The sequence below is a fragment of the Phaethon lepturus genome, unplaced genomic scaffold (genome assembly GCF_000687285.1).
Source record: "Phaethon lepturus isolate BGI_N335 unplaced genomic scaffold, ASM68728v1 scaffold6095, whole genome shotgun sequence".
NCBI lineage: Eukaryota > Metazoa > Chordata > Aves > Phaethontiformes > Phaethontidae > Phaethon > Phaethon lepturus.
Window position 1 is genome coordinate 33,844 of NW_010541087.1, and position 21,463 is coordinate 55,306.

Sequence of the window (21,463 nt, forward strand, 5' to 3'; positions counted from 1 at the left end):
AAGACCTAAAGTGGAGAGAGAAAAAATCAACACACTAGCAAATGAAATTCAAATTGAAGAACTGGTAAGCAACATACATGAGTAAAAAAAAAATTAAAATACTCTTTTCCCTTATAAGCTTCTAAATTAATGCAAAGAATGGAGTCAGAAACCAGAGACCCCCAAGAGGACTGTTGTTGACTGTCCACATTTACTCAAAATTCCAATCGAATCATATGTTGTGTTTCATAAATAGTAGGAGGATGATTATACATTAGTCTGCAATGCCAATAACATAACAATATCAATATAACAATCACATAACATGACCACACCTGAAGAACTTTGTATACTGACAGTCACAAGTTCTGCGGGACACAGCAAAGCTGAGAATGGTGGTGCAAACAGTCAAAGTACAATTACAGGTGTGTTGTTGCCATCATGTTCATGATACTTCATGAACACTGTTTTTCCCTCTCTCACAGCATAATACATAAAATGCAAAACAATAAAAGGAAGTAGTTTTTTAATGTCATATGTGATTAACTGTGAACCTTACTGCCAGAGGAAACTGATAAGCATATGTATTTGCCACATTCACATCTAAGCATGTTGCCTTGAGCTCCTCTAATTGTAGACACAGTTAATGCAATTAATGCAATTAATCTTAGGGAAAATACCTACAAAGGTACTGTTCTCCAGGTCCGCTATCATTCTTCCTTCATTTCCTCTGGATAGGTCCAGTGGCTCATCTTTCTCTTTAATTTTACTGACACAGTATTTCAGCTCATGCTAGAGTGTCTCTTTCTTAAACAGTAGAGCTGTAGCTCTTTCAGCCCATGTACGTCTTCCTATGTATGAAAATCATGTCTCACTTTACAACATGACATGTTAACCCACATTAGCTTGTGACCCACAATATTCCCAGGATTTCTTTCCTGTGGAACTATTGCTTAAACAGTGATTCAGCATCCTTGTACTTAATTTACGTGCAGAACAACTTGGCTCTTTAAGGAACGACAGCATTCTCCTCCCCCTGAACCCCAAAGGCTTCTCTTAGCTTGTGAAGGTCATTTTGATCCTGTCCCTCTCCAGTGCACCTGCAGCATATTCTAGCATGGTACTATCTGTAAACTCAGTAAAGACACACTGTAGTCCATCAGTCCCATCCCCAACACATCTACTGAATAGTAAAGGAATGAAGATAAGACTGTTACAAAACCCTGCTAGTTACATCTTTCCAGTTTCAAAAATCCTCCTGAATCCCATTTTCCAAACAGTCATACGTCTGTCTGGTAGTTGTTCCAGGTATGTTATATTTCCCAAACTTTGATATAAGAACGTTAACGGGAGACACTGTAAAAATCTTTATTAAGGTCAAAGTAGTCTGAATCTACTGCTTCCCTCTAATCCACATTACACTGTAAGGTGTTTAATGGCTATAGAAAGCTATATTGAAAGAGATACCATTACAGAGCAGGAATAGTAATCTCTCTTGCTGTGCAATGTCAATCTGGGCTTCTTCAGAAAAGCTATTTTTCTCAAAAGCTAAGTCACAAGTTCAGGGAGAAATCTCTCTGCTATTTCCTAATGCTATACTCTGCTAACCTTGGCATTTTTTGAATATTTAGTTCTTTCCTTTTGCAAAAAAAAGTTGTTCTGTTTCCTTATTTCATGAATATTGAGCTGCTTTTTCAAAGGCAAGAATTCAGAAGAATTCACTTGCTTTTTGTGTGTAATTAGAAGGCCATCTCAAAAGGCTCCCAAGGACTGTTACTATGAGCATTTCAGCAGCTCTGAAAATCAGGCTGTGAACTGGGCACAACCAGAAGCTGAGACATGCAAAACGAATGGCCTCTGAAATCTTTCTTTACGCTATGCAGGGGAAGGTCATCTTGTGAGATCACCTTGTCAGTTCTTGCTACCTGGTGTTACAGTCCCTGGAAAGACTTCCAACAAGTGCGGATCCTTGCTTCAGCTGAAAGTCTCTAAAGATTCCCAGAATCACTACCAAGAGTCCTGGATAAATGTTTATTGGTTTTGGCTGTCATGACTTCAAGTACAATACGAAATGCAACCTAGAGCCCAGGTGCTGAACTTCCTGAGTCATGAAGCTGCCTCACCAAAATCACCTCACCACGAGTCGCTGCACAAAATAAAGCACCTCCGAGAGTCTGCAGGACCCTGGCTCAAAACGCAAACATGGGGAATTCCCGTAACAGGCTGTGTGGAAGCTGTATTGGAGTTGTGACCTTGGTGGCCATGCTGAAGTTAGGGTGAACATGTAGCTTCAATCTGTTTGGCATTCACCATGCTATCTCACTGCTCGCTGGAGAAAGAGATATCTGGGGTTTAGTAAAGACAAAGTAAGACTGAAATTAGCATTCCGAAAAATCATTACATGTGAAAGATAAGACTGAATGTGGGATGAAAGGTCAGGAGGCCTGGAATTTTTCTGAACTATCACTGAAGTCCTCCGAGACCCTGTGCAAATTACAAAACCTGTATGTCTCAGTTTCCTCATTTTAAAAACATGCTTCAGGCTGCTATGACAGTGAAGTGGATTTTGTAGACTGTCTTAAAAATACTTGAAGTGAAAAGCATTGTGTAAACATAATGACTATTAGCTAGTTCTTGAAAAATATATTTCTTTAACAGTAATGAAATTTACAGAGCCAAACTGATAACGTCCCTTTAGAATCGCCCACTACTACCTTGAACGTTGCATTTTACAGTGAGAAAATAACAAAAATCTTCAAAGCTATCTAATGAAGAATACATAAAAAACAGAGCTAAGGGCGAGACTGTAAGTACTCAAAGTCAAGATGTGTCTCTGTGAGAAAATTGTACTTGTTGAACTTCAAATCTGTCTCTAAACTGGCTTAGTGAAGCCAACACAAAAGGACTGGAGGACAAAATACTGCACACACATACACTGCTGTGTAGAATCTGCTGCCTCTTTGCTTTTAACAGGAATGCTTAAGTGATAATGTTAAATATTTGAAGGATCAGAACAATCCCTAGTTTGAACTAGGCATATCTTCCATCAAACCCTAACTGATACTTGGTTCAACTGAAATAAGCTGATCTTGTCATGAAATGAAGGTGTACGTAGTGTTTGCATGAGCTTCGTGAAAAGTTGTGCAGTTGATACAGTTTTCTGTTGAAAGCAAGACAGTTCTACCTGCTTGCTGAAGGAGGAACTTAATCAGTGATAGGTCATGAAAACATTCAGCATCTGAAGAAGCCCACCACAGCACAGCTATGATGAGATGTGTAAACACCAAATACATTGGTTCCTTTGGTAACCTAGATATTCAGACCCTGAAATGAGAATGGACTTCTTATGGAAATGCATGTGAGCGTTTCAGATCTCTGCTCAGAGACTCACACAATGACCTGAGACCGCTTTACTCAGCATGGATGGTTTGCAATATCAAGGCCGGGGTTGAATCCTAAATTCTGGCTCGCAGAGATTTGACTCAAGAAGCCATCTCCATCCACTGAGGATACATAAATTGTAGTCCTCTCCTGAAGGGACTTTGGAAGAAAAGAACAAAGTTCCCTCTTTTCTCATCCTTTGCCTGCATGGAACACCCCTGTTTTCCTGTTTCCCCTCTAGGAAACAGGCTCCTAAAGATACGGTCTTGAATTAGCCTAGGATTTCTAGGGGAGGAAGGTATGGAAGCTCTTCAGCTTTTCCTGCCGAAGTATTTTTACTTAGTCAATTTGTTTATCTGGTTTAACGGTCTAAAGCCAATTTCAGCAAGTTTTTTCTTGAATTTTCTTGGTCTAATCTCATTCCTCCAAATCTGTATTTATGCACATGCTAGACTGATAAATTATGAGTCAGCCTGGGTCAGTGGGATAATCCAAAGTACAGAAAGTGAAGCATATAACATGAATTTTTGTGAGATCATGGCCTCTGTAAATATTCCTTCATGTGGGTTTTTCACACAGCAACTAAAAGAGGAAAAAGCACTTCTCAAAAAAAAAGAAAGAAAATGTGGCTGCAAATCTACAGAAACTGGCCAATGAACCTGGAGAGGGATGTAGAACCCCAAAAGCATTTTTTAAACATTCTACTCCACCTCAAGTTGCTGATACCCCTTGTAATTCACAACCAGCTCACCAGAGTTTAGTAATGAAAAAATCTATTTTTAATTATATAATTATCATAAGCAATAAATTTAGCCTTAAAGCTTAGAAGAGAAATCAGAGTTTTAACAGCCAAATACTGTGTTCATTGTGCCTTTAACACATAAATACCTTCTTAAAATATCCTAACTTTTTATATGCAGATCTCTTACATACACAGATTACCTTGAAAATGGAAGCCCTTCATTTATTCCCAGATCAGGCTTATGAAATTAACTGTCAGCTTAGTTTCTCCCCATGATCCTGCCAATGACCTTTCTCCTGCCCTGGTAGGATCGTTCCCTCCCATGGATTAAAGGTGATTAAGGATCAGTGTCAGTTTAGTCTCATACATTTGCTAAGTACAGACGACAAACTGTGCCAAAACGTGCTTGATTTATTTGTGGTGGTTTTGTGATAGAGGAACCCTGATTGGGCTCAAACCAAGGATCCAGAAAAGAAAAGAGTGCTTTATATCATTGGTAGCTCTTTAACCCAAAGTGTCACAGCAAGGACTTAATATCCTGCAGCTAAATTATTAGTTTTCACAAACAATAATGACTGAAATCAATCAAGCTTTTCAGTGCTTAGGGTTATTTAAGCACCAATTCAACTAGTGAGTTGTTAGATGAATACCTGTATCTATTGAGTTGAACTTGAAACACATTGATGTATCCACAATGGTCAAGCAAATAACACATTACATAAAAGACTTCCCTATTTTGAAGAAACACATGTCTAACAGCATTATTATTACTTTCTAATAATTTTAGAACTAAATCCTGAACCGACATGTTGTCAGCTGACTCTGGATATCAACAGATCTATGCTGGAACTTGGAAAGCTCTGCAAATTTCAGGGAAGAAACATGATTCTAACTCAGGACAGAGAAGCTTTTTCTTTACATTTGATTCTTGAAGCAATACAGAGATTTCCTGTACTTGGACTGAAATACGTGCTTTTCCTCAAGTCTTCAAACTTGCTTGATAATTGAATATCCAAAGATCATTTGCTTGCTTATTTGCAAGAAAAAGATTAGATTAGGGCTAGATTAATCGTTAACTCATACTGGAAACTGAGGGGTCACATGTTGTCTGTGGAAATGCAAGATGAGTTGTAACTATGTCTGTATGGAAAGAAATCTTAAAAAAATTTACTTCGACACAGCGCACATATCCGTAAAATATAAAAGAGGGTCAAGTATTGCCAACCTAACCCTGATAAACTTTGAGAGACATACATGCCCCTGATTAATTTAAAAATCAACTCTGTGTTGTGGTACCATGACTAGATCTCATTCTACGTGGTTTTGCTCTGTAGTCGGTATCTTAATTACGTAAAAACAATATTGTATCTTTGCTGGCCTAAGAAGATGAATTTATTGTGACAGTAAAAATAGACAGAAAGAGATGCCATACTAATGAAACAACAGAGACAATTACAAAGTAAAAAAAAACATTTTCAACTTCATTGGCTAATGAATTTCAGGAAATAATCAAAATAGTTCCTTTTCCAACAAAAATGAGTGGTTGTGAAGATAGCCCCAATCTGGACACTTTAATGGATGCACACACACATTCTTTCATAGCTTGTTCATCAGACTAAAATAAACAAAAGACTACAAAGGGTTACCCCAGCTCACTTCATTTCCCTACTGCTGTTGGCTTCAGATTATGTTGACTCTATCAACAAGATTGTGGCTGTAGGTGTAAATTTATTAAGTCCCACACATCAAAATATTGCTCTATTTTGTAAGTTAGTAGGAGCTATGCTCTGGAATGGGTACAGGGAGAAACATGAAGCCAAATTTTTACTTCAAGGTCCAGACAGCACAATTGCAACAGCATTAACCTTGGAAGAACTTATTATATGATTTTCCACAGTGGACAAATTCAGAGGAAAAGGAGACCACAGCCCTACCTTCATCATTTGGGAACAGACTTTTAGCAGGGCCTGCTGCAACAGGACAAGGGGTAATGGTTTTAAACTAAAAGAGGGCAGCTTTTAGGTTAGATAGAAGTAAGACATTTTTCACAATGAGGGTGGTGAAACCCTGGCACATGTTGCCCAGAGAGGAGGCAGATGCACCATCCCTGCAAACATTCCAGGTCAGGTTGGACGGGGCTCTGAGCAACATCACCTAATTGAAGATGTCCTGGCTCATAGCAGGGGGGTTGGACTAGATGGCCTTTAAAGGTCCCTTCCAACTCAAACTATTCTATGATTCCATGATGCTATCATGCTTCCCAAATGACTGCTGCCACTATTCTTACTATATTTTGACCAACCAACCCCCTAAGCAGATGAATAGAGACAGTGGAGAAAGACTTCTTATGCTGTCTTACTAAGGCTACCATAAACTAATTTATTGACTTTTTTTTGCCAAGAAATCAATAAATTTTCTTTAGCTAGAACTGTGGGAGAAGGATGTTGTGGTGCTCGAGTGTGTCCAGAGAGGGGCAACAAAGCTGGTGAGGGGTCTGGAGCACAAGTCTTATGGGGAGCGGCTGAGGGACCTGGGGTTGTTCAATCTGGAGAAAAGGAGGCTGAGGGGAGACCTTATCGCTCTCTACAACTACCTGAAAGGGGGTTGTGGTGAGGTGGGTGTTGGTCTCTTCTCCCAAGTGACTAGTGATAGGACAAGAGGAAGTAGCCTCAAGTTGTGACAGGGGAGGTTTAGACTAAATATCAGGAAACATTTCTTCACCAAGAGAGTGGTCAAGCATTGGAACAGGCTGCCCAGGGAGGTGGTGGAGTCACCATCACTGGAAGTGTTCAAAAAACGTGTGGTCGTGGCACTTTGGGACATGGTTTAGTGGGCATGGTGGTGTTGGGTTAATGGTTGGACTTGATGATCTTGAAGATCCCTTCCAACCTTAAAGATTCTGTGATTCTGTGATTCTAAGAGCGCAGTGACTCTCTCATGGCTGTTGTGCAGGCTGTGGGTATTCTCTATACTTCTATAGGGTATCCTGACACCCTGCAGCACTGCGAGCTTTTATCACCCTTGCTGGTCTCCCTCACCCATCCGCTGCTTCTGGTTCCCTTGATTCTGTTCCCCACCTATGGAGAACCTATGCTTTAGATACTTTTTTCTCCTCCGTATGTATTCTATTAGCTTCATTTTTTCCAGGTTGAATGTCATTTAGTTAATTCATGTATTTTTCAGTCAAATAACACTTTCCAGCTGGTCTCTGTCCTCCTTTGTGTTTGAGGCATTTAATAAAAGACAGCTCATTATGATTAAAAAACAGAAATCTAAAGCGCAACCAGGCCCAGAAGAGATCACTTCAGTTACTCAAAAATCTTCTGCAACTCATTTGTAGTACAAATGAATATTAAGAGGTAGAAATATCAGAACCTGTAAAAGGAAATCCATTCTACAGCACATATGATGCAGCACGTAGGATACAGCCTGTGGGCCAAGAAATTAGCAAGTGAGAACAAAGACACTGGAAGTCAACAAATATTTAGAACTCTCTTAACGAACTACAATCAAAATTTAGAGTTACATACTACTACAAAAGCTTCAGGTCTTTAAGCCTCTACCTCTAAGAATGATGCCTTTACTATGTTTTATAGACTTTTCTATTGCAGCATTTTGCCCCTCTTTCTTGGAAGCATTTTGTTCTGACTGTTGTTGGAAATGACAGACTGGACTGGATGGGCTTTGGATCTCACTTCCAGATATTATCTCCTATGTAACTCAACGGTATATTTCACTCAATTTTGAACTAATTTTTGAGCAATATTTGTCACGACCTCTAAGATAACATCTTGCTAGGTTAGTAATGTACTATCAAGGTCACAAGTACTGAAGATCAATTCTACTAGATTCAAGTAAAAAATTGAAGAGTGGCCTCAACTTGCTTACTTAGTCCATATTACTTACATAAAAGCCTGAGCAAAGCTCTTAGTTTGACTACTCTGATGACAGAGACTTACAGGTTTACTCTTAAACTGAGGGCATAGTATAGTTCTTCCGGACATGGCTTGATGGTTTGGAAAATTGATGATTTACTGTTTGCTTTTAATTATATCACTATCAAGTACTCATTTGTTATAGCACAATCTGCTCTGTTGTTCCATAAACAGTAGTCTGTAAAGAACGTATTTCCACGCTGGCTTGCTTTTGATAGCCTTTTGTCTTTTCACTGATCGATACCTTTGTAAAACGCCTTTCCTGGTCTATCTTACCCCATTCCAAACATTAAATACACCACCTCTTGCTTTGACTTATGAATTTCTCAGCGTCTGCTTTGACAGTTGTGAAGTCAAATTTCGAAACTGTTTTCTCTCAACTGCTTTCCAACAACCAAACTGTTGCTGCTTTTGCCGGTATAAATATGGGCGATATCTGCACCATTATACTAAATGGAGCCAAGGAAGTATTTTGTGGCCCTGAGGCCAACTGGAATAGAATGGCTTTCTTTCACAGAACTGAATTTCTTCTCTACTCAAACTGCTTATTGGGAAGAGTGCATGGCAGTGCTAACTGCTGAACTGTGCCTGAATACTAGGAGAATGCTAGCTGGAAGAGGCTAAAACCATATCAGAAAATTAATGAATAATTCAACAGTATGGATATCATACTCCAGTGCTATAACAAGTCTTGCACTCATTTAGCTTCTTGCTAGAGGCAACATACCCACATTTGGCAGGTCCTACTATAATGTTTCTGTATCCTGCATTCAACCTGCAGAATGCAGATTCATTCAGACATTCAATCAGACGTTTTCTGAACTTTCAGATCTGCTTTTAACTAATGCCTGACATTATTTGCCTATATTTTGGTTTCCTCAAACATTCATTGTAGCATCTGTTCATCTGTTTTGCTTGGTTCTTACTATGGTAAATTGTCCCTCATTAGAATTCTGAAATTCTGGATGCTACTCTTGCATCTTTAATTAGTATGTATGAAACTGTAGGGCTGGAAGGGATCTCCATTGGTCTTTTTGTCTTAAGGAGAATGAATAATATTGTGTCATTTTCAGCAGATACTTATCTGTCCTGCCCTTAGGAAGCAGAGATGATGAAAGTTTCATTATCTTCCTAGGAAATCCAGTCTAGAATTCCATTCTTATCATTAACTAAATCTAATCTGAATAATCTTTGTTGCAATCTACTCCATTACACATTACCTCATCTATCACGGACACGTGGATTAAATTATTCTCCTTTACTTGAAAACACTTACCATGTCCTTCAGTTGTCCCTTGTTTAGTCTAAATAACTCTAATTTATTTATTTTTTTCCTTGAAGGTCATAATTTCTTGATATCTGTCATAGGATTCACCTGATTAAATGTGGATATCTAAAGCTTAATTTTTCTCCCTTCATAGACAGTGGAAAGAACAAAATTCATCTTACCCTAAAATTTATGTCACCTAGATAGACTAGACGAGTGTTACCTGTATCTCTCCACTGACCATGACAGGATTTTAAGGGGATTAGTGGATGAACAGAGCTCTATGTTCTAGACATGTTAAGTATTTCTGTCCTACCACAAATGTTTCCTTTTTTGTGAATATATTAAGCCAGTCTACCTTTCACCTTCAAATTCTCTGTATCAAACTGCCATATATTCTCTGCCAATTGCTTTCTTTGCTTTATATATATATTATATTTATATATACATATGAAAAAGGCAATGCATTATGAGAACTAGCTGAACAGCCTATATGTAGCCAGATTCCTTCCCTACAGACAACAAGCACACCACATACTGCACTTTGAATGGCTCGGAATTTTCTCAGAAGAAGTCTCATGCATCCATCTGTCAGGGTTTGGTTGACGTAATATTCAACAGGTCTCCGTGTCTTTACTGTCTGGATGTAAAGCCAAGTCCATCCATCTTCTTCCTTCCTCCCTGCCCTTCTTTTCCGAGCAAGTTATGTCCCTTCATATTGATTCATAGTGATATTCTAATTCTGTCAGTTATCTCACCTATGTCTGTTAAGCCAATTAACTAATAGTTTTGATGATCTTTAAAGGCTTGCAACACTACTTTATTTCCCATGCTTTTGGAATTTACATTATCTGCATGTCACCTAGCTCATCTGCCATCTTCCTGCCAGTATTCCTTTGATCTCTTATGTATTTGTCTACCATAATTTTAGATCCTTCATGAGCACACTTTTGCTCATAATGATATAGAAGATTTGTTTACCTTTCCCCTTAAACTCATCCTCAAGCCTTCTTTACTAAATGCTTCAACATTAAATACCTTTTCATGGTTAAGGAAACCAAAGCTCCCATGACATTGGTCTGACCGGAAGTGCTGCAACCTCTGTACACCCGTGCATAATTGCAAATACTCTTTTGAGGAAGTACAGTGGTTTTAATAACCGTATCTTATACCCTGTGAAAAACAAGCAAACTCATTACACTGTCATTAGTCTCTCACTCTCTATAGTTTGTTTCCATACATCCTTCTTTTCCATGTTGACACTGCAGTTTCCCAGGACAGTTCTGATGCTCTGCCTTGCAAAACTATCATTTACTGTCAAATTTTTCATAGAACGCATCTGCTATTTCACCATTTGCCATTTAATTGCTATTACTGCTATTACTTCAGACTTGTTTGTGTTGGCTAAGGACCACAGTAAAGACCAGGGACACATTTTGTCAGGTACTGGCAGTACTGCACACAGAAAAGCCTGAAGTGATGCTTTCTTCTATCACACGACGGACTTTCACAGAACCTCCACAAATTCTTAGTCTCCTTCTCGCATCTCCCTTCACTGATGCCTCTCTTAGTAAATCTGCCTGGCAGCAGGATAATTTCACAATAATCTGGTATTACGAAATGCTTGAGAAATATTTTGAAATATGCAAAACATTGGTAAGTTTTGATTCCCATTCCTGACCTCTGTAAAGGTAAACTGGACAACACAAAAGTAAATTGATAATTTGATGGCAATTTTAGCAAAAGGGAAGAGCCCTAACTGGCTGCCTGATTGGATCTTTTTTGTAACTAAGAATTAGTTATACTGTGTGAGAGCACTAAAGTTTGTCCCAGTCAGGGCTTGGCTTCAGTGTGTCAGAGGCTATTCAAAATATCAGGAAAAACATCATTTCTGCACCACAGATTTTACAGTCTATTTCTAAATTCATGACTTTTCAACACTGAGTTGCAGATATGCCTGCAGAGTTCTGCTCGTCCTTCTGAGGAACTACAAGCAGACAGTAAAAAAAGAAAGTGATTTGCCTTCAGTGGGGCAATTACTGCCAAAGACTACTATTTTCATGTGCAACAGAGCTCATCTGTACTTTGAAATGCTGTAATTTGACTCTCAAAAGTCCACTAAACTCTAAAGCAAAATTGCTTAAATTGCAAAGTGATGAATCAATTCTAGGTTGGATTCCCATGCTAAATCAAAATGACCTGCAAAAAGCGTATTGAACTTCTGAAAATAAGTTTTCCTCAGGGAACGTACTACCATCTGGTCACATTTTTTTCCTGGTAAGTTGTCCAACTTATGGTAAGGTTCTTCAGAGGAGTGTAACACTAGTTTCTTTTCCAGTTTATCCTTTGCTCTTGAGGAAGCAATCTCTGTCATTCCTCAGAAGGAGTCAGAAAACAGTGGTAAGAACTAATAATACCAAACAGCAGTGTAATTTCCTATGGGGAAAACATATTTTCTACCGGTAATTATTGCCAACAGCAATCTTGGAAATATTGTATAACTTATTGTTTAAAACATCAAACAGAAGGAACTGTTTAGTATCAAGGATGACTAACACAGGAACATGTGCCTCCACACTTGCACACACGTATTAGATAAAATGTTGATGTTTAGAGGTTTACAAGATGTAAACATTGTCTTTGGGTTCTGCTAAGGTTTACACTTGAATTTAGAACGAAAACATAACAGTTAACAGCATGATCGACACAAATAGGCAGAAATAGCTGCAACTGTTATGACAGACTTTTCCAATCTGATTGGCATTATAGCGGCAGGAAGATCAGAACTAGACAAGAAAATCAGTCAGCTGAGCTTGAGAAAGCATAGTAGAGGCTGAAGGCAAAAGTAAAAAGTTATTCAACAATTATACCCAGGAATTATTATATTCCTTAGCTGGAGAAATTGATCTCCAGTTTAAGCTCTCACATACCCTGGCAGATGGCTGTGATGATGGGATTTCTGCTAGGGTCCAGATTTTTGGTTGTGGAAAGGATCTGCTCTCTTACCCTGCAAGAGGGGCATAGAAGGGCCTGGTGTAGGTGGTGCTCAGTCCCACACGAGTGGGCAGGATGGACACTGTCTGCAGTAATTTAGCACCTCCACACTGTGGTTCCTGCCTGAGCTCTACCAGGAGTTAATACGCTCCTCCAGACAAGGGCTTATGCATGTGAGTAGCTCTGTGGTGGTCAGTTTAAGTGCTTTTCTGGATTAGGACTTGACGCTGACTCTTTCTTGAGGACCCTGATGGAATTCAGCAACTGGACCTTTGAATGGGGTGAACTTCCTCTCAGGTGGAGTCGCTTTGACTGGTACACCACCCTTCATGAAACATAAACTCAGCTCATTTTTAACACACCTGACCATTGCATTAACCAGTACACAATCTCCTGCACCCCTCAAGATGAGCCACCGTTTCCTCCACAGATCCATGACTCTCTGTAGGAGTTTTCACCTTGGTAATATTGTCACGTTAAAGATTTAAGCAAGGGAGATGCTGAGCACTGGTGGATATTTTCATGACAAGTAGTAGCAGCAAAGCAGACCGCAATATTTTTTTAGCTGACTGTAGGAATTACATCCAGCCCAGTGTTCCCTTTAGTCTCATGGAATGACAGGTATTGCATTAGTTAGCAGCTTTGTGAATGTCAATCTAAAAAAAATAAAATTATTCCCACACACAAATGTTTAGTTTTCAATGTTTAAATTTTAAATGCTAGTTTACCTATGGGTATGGATTTAGAATGTGTTTAAGTGCTTTGCTGGGACTGCATGGAACAGCGGCTAGCTTGGCGAAGAGGTTCAATGAATCAAGCTAAATTCCCAACCAGTAACACAAATTATGAGTGAGCCACAAGCTCTACTTTAGGATGTTCCTTGTGGGAGTTTAGACAGACATCTCTGAGACAAAAGGCATAAGCTTACTGCAGAAGGGAATCCTTCCCCTGAATTCAGGGGGCTTTGTATTGGACACAGGGAAAATAAAGTGCCAATTTGCAGATGACCGCCTGGCACTGGCTAACACAAAGTAACTGTAGCTGCTAGCCCTTAACTGGCATATACTTATTTTCAACAACCCTTCTGCTTTGTTGATGTTACCCCCTTCCTTTTTCATGTCATTTGCAACACATCATGAGACTTGCTGCAGATTTGCGGAAGTAAATTGTATCCCTGGGGATGAAACCCCGTCAGAGGTAAATAAACAATCTCCCCTTCCCCAGACAAATCCCAACTCTGCCTCACATTTCATGGAAATGATCAGCAGTTCCACTATCAAAACAATCACGCCTTATGAGTAATATTTATGATGGGAGTTTTTCACATTGGGTTTTTCCCCCAAGAAGAAAAAGAGGAATAATTAACAGCAGTAAACCCAGTGAGACATTTCCACATTATTACTATTATTTTCACAAGGTTTTCACAGGAAAGTAAAGGCTTTTGCAAGTAATAAAAGTCCTTGTTAAACATCTTTCTTTCTTTCTTTTGGAAATGGGGTAAATTATGAAGCAGATTGACTTTAAAAAATAAATAGGGCTATAAATACATAAAAGTCATTGCCTTCCTCTAGTAATTTAATACGAGCATCCTACTCTGAAATAAGGAAAAGTTTAGTTCACTCACAGAAAGAATAAAGCAGATGTGAGGTTTTTCCGTCAGCTTAAGTGTTGCCTTGGTAAGGTGAGTTGTCCGACTACATTAAACAAACATTTCAGTCAGGCATTACACAGGAAAATAAACAGTAGCAGAGGAAACATGAAAATATTAAAGACTGTTATTCTTTGGCCCCTTTTCCTGCGAAGCAGGTGATAAAATATTACTGTGTTTCCACAGGTAAGGAAACACGCTCTTAAACACTTTGCAGAAATACATATTACGATCATCACTTAAAATGTCAGAAGCGGCTAGGACTCAGCGGCGACGGCACACAGGAGCCTGCCCAGAAACCCTGCAGAAGCAGATTTCAGGCGCCGGGTCAGACTGCCGGGCTACCTAAAGCAGCCTTCTGACCCTTGGCAGTATCTGGCAGTAGTGAATTCAGATACAGGCAAAAAACCTCTTGCAAGAGACAGCTGTAGAGTTACCTGATTTCAGGAAAGACAACTTCTCTTGAATCCTAATTAGTCAGATGCTGGTGAGAGGGAGGGGGATTATCTGCTGTATCATTTTGACCTCTTTCTGCCCCACTGAGTATCAAAGAATGCCCACAGGAAGAAGAGAGGAGCCCTGCTGAGCTTCACCCTTTTTGCCCACCTGTGATATACTACGCTACATTGTCCAGATTTAGCATTATTTATTTTACGTAGATATAATTTACTTACCGGTCAGTAACTTCTGTTCTCCATGAAATTTTGTCTAGCTATACATCATGACTGAAGTTCTATAGATATCTAATTATAAAAGCAGAAAAATATCCTTGAAATAATTTCTGCGTTATAGCCAGAAGTTATCTAAAACTTACATTCATCAGAAGAAACAAAGCAATCACTTCTTACTACCAGGGCTTTGATTTCAGTCAGCCTGGAAAATCAAATTGAAAATTTATGGGTCTAGGTTCGAAGATCTGCATAGCTGTCCAGTGGCAGAGGGGAGGGAAAGCTTTTATTGTCATGCCCATTACGAAAAATGTAGCTGAGAGATTGGAAGGTGCTACCTGAAATCCTTTGTGGTATCAGTTTCTCTCTCTATTCAAAAATACACTGCATTTTTAAACAGACTGTCAGCCTGTCCAGCCAATCTGGTTTGTAGAAGCCACTCAGGACTAACGTGTGTGTGTGTATGTGTGTGTATATATATATATATATAAAAGGTTAAACTAACAGTTAAGCAGGTTCAGTGATAAGCTGTTGCCCTGGGATGTGGGTCTATGTACAGTTCTGCTGCTGATCAGCTACGTGATGATGGGCAATAGCTCATTGCTTGTCTTGAATGTCAGGTCCTTTCCAAAACGTGCTAGTACAGTGTTTGAAATAACAAAACCTAGATGAGAATATAATGCACAACTCCCCCTTGGCCTTGCACGTCTCAATGGAGAGTTTTAGTTCCATACAACAAAATCAAAAGAGCTCTACCTTCTGTGCTGAATTTAGAGGCACTCATCATTACCTTCTGTTACTTTTAGGAGTTAAATTTTAATTTCACTGCAAGAAAAGAACACCATTTTAATTTAAAACAAAGAAAGAAAAGTAAACGAAATTTTACCTATGTGGTTATATAGCTTTTAAAAATACTCTTTAGGGGGGCAAAGCCCTCTTATTTCACCATTTCAGGTGAATTTATTTATCAAGTGCTTACCTAATACTTTAAACACTGTTTTTTAACTCTGAAAATAGGAGCATTACAGATGGAGGAGCTATCCAGTGCCATGCTCTGTCCTTACCCAAGTATTCCAGTTAGATAGGTATTTCTACAGCATTTTAGTCCCAAAAAAAGAACTCAAAGAATTTCTCATCCTACTTGTCAGGAAATGGAGGTGGAGATTTAAAATGAATTTTCAAAGAAGGTAGGAAACAAACAACAGGATTCTTACTAGAAACCAGCAGCTGTAAATTCTAAGGCAGCCAAAGCGTGGGATAGCTGACTGTCCTGGGAGCAAGGGTAAAGGCTGCATGGACAATTCAGATCACATTGTTTTCTGAGGTCTGCAGCAAAAGGAAAAGCCAGTAGACATAGAGTGGGATTCATCTCCTCTAACTTTAGGTGTCTAGTATAGAGAGAGGGTCCCTTTGAGGTCAGTAAAGAGAAACAGTCATCTGTAGGGTGTGATTCACCTGATCAGCTTTAGTTGCCAACTATTTGGACAGCATGATGTCCACATTGGTCAGATGAAGAGCATCTGTAATGTCATATTTAAAATCTCTCTGATTAAGATGAGAGAACTGAAATGGAAAGAGATCTCAAGACGTGACAATTCCCAAGGCTGGGATAATTCAAACCCAGAAAGAAATTTTCCAGTTGGCTAACTGTAGATAAAATTTTAAAATAATGTAGTCAACGTAAAAGCTTATGGTCCATTTTCATATCAGCAGGAAGCCTACGTTTCACAAATTTATCTCCCAGATGTTATTTGACAGTTCTGCAAATTTTATCCTATGAGAAAGCTTTTTACCCTATGGCACTTCAGGGATGTAATTTTGCCATCCCGTACAGCCAACAGAGAGGAGTAGCTACTGCTGGGAGACAAACCTCAGTACCTCAGTCAGGACTCTTGCTTCCGATGCAGTCCTGTGGGTGTAAGAGTGGAGTGCCTGAAACTGCCTTAGCCGTTTTTTCTCTGTAAAATGAAGGAAATGTATACACTCCCCATGAAATATGAATGTCTCCACACTTGGAACATGATAAAATTTGAATCCAAACTCTGCATTTTAATCTTAGTTCCTTGTCTTCTTACAACACGTCTTGGATGCTTAAAATAAACCAGAAATCTACTGCCTCCAGCCTGCGTTCGTGTGACAGCCTAAACCCACCCTAAACCCTCCTTCCAGGTTTCTGAGTGCCCTCCTTCCCGACCTGCCCCGATTGCGCAAAGCAGACCTCCCCCCGCCCCAGATCGCCGTGCTCCCCTGCTCCCTGAACAGGTTAAACAAACAGGGAGATTCCTCCGGGGAAGTCACAGGTTCAAGATCACAAAGGACGCGCCACGTTTGGGCCAGTTGGAGGTTTTTCTTGCTATTGTGCTTATCTCTATCTTCACTGTCATCCAGACGTTAACCTCTGACCTGCCAGCCCGCCTCTCGAAAAAGCCTTGCGGTGTTTACCCATTATGTAATGTCTGTGCTTTTGTGGAAATTTTACAGAAACAAATGGAGGAAGTTTGCCAGTCAAACGGCTGGACAATAAATCCTGTCCCATGTAGATAGAACGGTTTGCTGTCACTGTAAGTCTGCTACTGGCATCTGTCACCGAAGAAATGTTTACAAATTTCAACGCGCTGGAGTGCCAAAGTATTCCAGCATTGCGGGACTGTACACGATTAGTGGAACAACCACCACTGTGCGAGATAGGGGTAGCCTTGTTTTGCTAGCCTGAATAAACAGAGTGACGATGTTTCAGATAACTCAAGGTCACTAATGTCCAATTTTTCTGTCTATTAATCTCCTAGGTTCATGAATACAAGTACCCAAATGCTAGTTTGTTCATTGTAATGCTTTTTCTGCCCTAAGGTATCTTCTCTAGAAGTTTAATCCAGGTAGGCAAACTGCATTGCTTATTTCCTTTATATATATATATTTATGTCCTTTATTATTTATACACTATGTCTTCCCATCCTTCCTTACAATCCATTTTCTTGACAGTCCCTGCTGTCTCTCCTCTTTCTGTACTATTGTCACTTTGGGACAAGACATTGTATTACGTTACCTTTCTGCACAGTGTCATCGCAATGCCTTCTGCTGTGCGACTGGGGCTGCTATGTATCATCAACTATAAAGTTAGGACAACGGCAAGATGAGTTTGGGTAAGAAGCAGGAACAAGCATAATTGAAACAGTGGGACAGATAGGTAACATTATTCTTTCTTCACCAACTCTTTCAACCAAGGGCCTGATTCTGCTGCCACTGAATGGAGCTTTTCACTCTCGATGTCAACAGGAGCGGCACTCGGTCTTAGAGTTCCACTATAATTAAGTTTTCAAATCTCATTTCCTTTCAGAGGAGAGAAAACATTGTTGTGACTAAGCTTTGGATGTGGTAACAAATCCCTGGCAGGTTGGTTTGTTTTAACGGACGTATTAGTTTTAAGGAAACTTTTACCATCTTTTCTGCCCTTAATCACAGCTTTTATTACAATTACAGTAATGCAACAGATGTACATGCCAAAGGCAATATGTGTATTTTTAATGAGTTGACATGCAACCTTCCCGGAGAGGAGAAACAACTTCATTTGCTGAACGTTTTTGAACCGCATCTAGCAGTTTATTAGGGGACAAGGAATCAGAAAAATATCTACCACAAATTCGGAGGCTTCAGTAACTCACAGTCGAGCAGACCAATAAGACAGACTCAGTTGTTGTGCTACGTTTAGCAAATTTTTGCTGAATGGTAACATTTCCTATTGTCCGCAAACAATACAAGAGAAGGTTAACAGGCAATATCCCGAAAGCCCTAGGATTATTAATTCACACATGTGGTCCTGAGTCACTGGGCTGTAAAACATCATCAGTTTCCAAAGACGAAACCAAAGGGGAATTCTGCTTGAGAGAGATGATATCACAAGCCCAAAGGAACTAGTTGCATCAATAAGGCCTATTTATGCAAGTTTTACAAGACATTGGCTCACGAGGGTTTTCATCCTGGTATAATGAATTCAGTCAATAAACTGAACATAGGCAGAGATCACATCCTGTGAGTCCAGAGCCTTCAGCCTGGTTCCTTGCCTCAATTTACCTTACAGCTTGGACACAGATCAGACGCCGGCGCGCACAGAAAACGACAGCAGGCTGACACGCACGCATCAAGCGGGCTCATTCGCCTGGGGGCTAAAGAGCTCGGAGAGTCAGGCTCCAAAATCCGTTCTGCTAAATTATCCCTGCCACTGCTGTGGTCTGGGCCAAACAGCACTCACAAACAATGGCTGGCCATGCTGTTTTGGAGGTTAACGCAGGCCAAGGACCATTTCCAGTACAACTCTGGATGTGGATAACCTGTTTTGAGAGGTAAAAGTTTATCTGTGAGGACCAGAGAAGGATTCCTGGCTTGTGGAGATGTGACCCCACAGACCTTCACATACCTTTCTCCGAGACCAAACTATCAAAGGAAGAAGCCTGAAAGCCTAGTGTACGTATGACTGCATACTTGCTTTCTCCTCGGTCATCATAAAACTGCCAGAAATTAATAGGAACTCAAGCAAGAAACCAGAGGACTCCTACCAGAAATTTACATTATCAACTGGGAGCCTGATTTTGTCAGGCACAGGGTACTGCAACGGAGCGACTGTCACGCCAGGTTTGTACAACATAATGGGGGCTGTCTCGGTTTGGCACTGCCCATCCCGCCTTCAGTCTCTGACCAGTCCCACGGCGAGCCTCCAGTACAGACCAACTCATCCAGAAATACCACGGACGGTACAGGACCTCCCTGCAGTCAGAGTTACTCTGGCACATCTGTTTAGATGATTAGTAGGTAAAACTTAACTGATAGAAGACAGAGCACAACTGGAAATCTAGGAATGTGTTTTTACTACTATTAATGCAATCAAAACTTCCTTCTTGCTATTATTACTGTGTTAGCACATCAATTCTATTCCAAATTGTTTTCAATTGCTAACTTACTAAAATACCTGGAGTATAGCGCAATCCACGTTCTGGCTTTCATTCTAAACTGAACATAATTTAGCTGAAATTATTCCCTTTCTTATAGTTGTTTCTCCTGCTAGAATGTGCAAAATATGCGTGCAATATGCACTGGAGGAATGTTAATCTTCTGTCTTTCTTTGCATGCCCCAAAAAGCGCTGAAATTCTTCTGTGCATAAAGTAACTTTTATGCATCTTTGTAGGCTGAAGGCCCTTTTCTGAATTTACCAATATTCCAGTTCAGATGACAAAATCTATAGAGCTGGTTAAATTATAGTTTTAAAAACCAGATGCAAAGAACCCTTTGTGAAAATGATTACTATCAATGTGCACTATCAAATATGAATGAAATGCAAAAAGTAAGCAGACATAAGGAACAAACTAGACTGTAAAACGGTGTTCCAATTACGTGAGATAGTGTTAGTAGTGCAGGTCAAAGTTTTCTTAAGAAGTATATATTTTTGGGGGAAATATTTTATTTGTTATTTTTCCCTTAAGACTTTTTTTTTTTTTTCAAAATTGACTCATTTGGGATTCTCCTGTACCCATGGTCTTAATTTGAGAAGATTAGACCCGTCCTTCTTCAAAACTTATTCATGCTTTACTATTAAGCTTTTGCCCACAAAACCACAACAACATTTACTAAATGAGAACAATACAGAAGCTGGTATAACGAAACTAAAAAAAAAAAGGTGCTCACCAATGCAGTCCACGCTGAAGAGATTTATGGAGGTTGTTATGGAAGATTCATCACAGGTCTTCATTCCGCGCAGAGCAAAGCGCACCAGGGAGGCTTTGACTCCCTCTGGCAGGAAGGACAGCAGGTAGACGGGCATGTACAGAACGTAACGCAGTTTGCACAGCAAAGGGGTCATGAGCTTTCCTTGCGGGGACTGAGCCATTCGCTCTATCGTCGGGAAGAGCAGCACCGAGCGAAGAACCTGTCGGGCCATGAGAAAACGGCTGTCAGCAGCGTCCTAGACTATTTTTTCTAAGGCAACCAACCTTAGAAAAGGTTTTCCATCTGCAGCTCCGTACAGGTAAGCTTGGTCAGAACACGGGTCTAAGCACAGAGCTGCTCCGTGAAGATGGGTGCAGGGGTCCATGATGCTGCTGCGTACACGTATAGACGTATTCTAAAGCTGGTAATTATGTTACGGTAACAGAATACACCGTAGCTTTAACATAGAATGAAATTAGTTAAAAACCCACCCACACTAACCAAAAGTGAATTAATATACCTACTCTCAACTACATTTCAATGGTAAAATCAAACAAATGTTCTAAAAGGATACCTGCCACTTTTTCCTGGAAGTAAAAACACATTACAAGAATTCACGTATGGAAAAACCCTCAAAGACACACAACTACAGTACCTAACAGAAGTATCAAGAAGGTAAAATAAGACAGATTCTGCATACTACGTTTTTAGATAATTAGGTATAAATTGCTGTACTTTTCCTGGCGACTCAATGTAAATAAACCAGATGTAGTTATACATATAGATCCGCTTACCGCACGTATCATTCTACGTATTGCACCAATTAGGTTTGTATTTTCATAAGAAATACTTAAAAGTAATTGCCTTCAGTGTCAAACGAGACTCAGCTAACGTATGCCACCGCATCTGCGTGCAGTGCCGCTGGTCTCGGCAGCTGTCCGTGGGAAGGCAGGGCGTGCCACCAAGAGATGCCTACAGGATCTGGGCATTGTAATATAGCAAACAGAAGGAATTCAGGAAATATCAGTAATTCGCCATACTGTACTTTCTACACTATTTTAAAAGCAGACTTTGAAAGTGTTATTTTTATCGGATACAGAACTATTTTAGGAAACCCTTCTACTTTCTAGCTGATACTACTTTGGTTTTAGATA

General features: G+C 39.8%; 1 protein-coding gene across 1 annotated transcript in view; it reads right to left on the reverse strand.

Annotated features, from left to right (window-relative positions):
- Window positions 1–20,541, reverse strand: part of LOC104621192 (chromosome unknown open reading frame, human C2orf43) — a 39,328-nt gene extending 18,787 nt beyond the window's left edge. Inside the window, exon 1 of the mRNA XM_010287618.1 lies at window positions 20,289–20,541. Coding sequence (XP_010285920.1) covers window positions 20,289–20,541 — 253 coding nt within the window. The remainder of the gene's footprint in view (window positions 1–20,288) is intronic.
- Window positions 20,542–21,463: the final 922 nt, after the last annotated feature.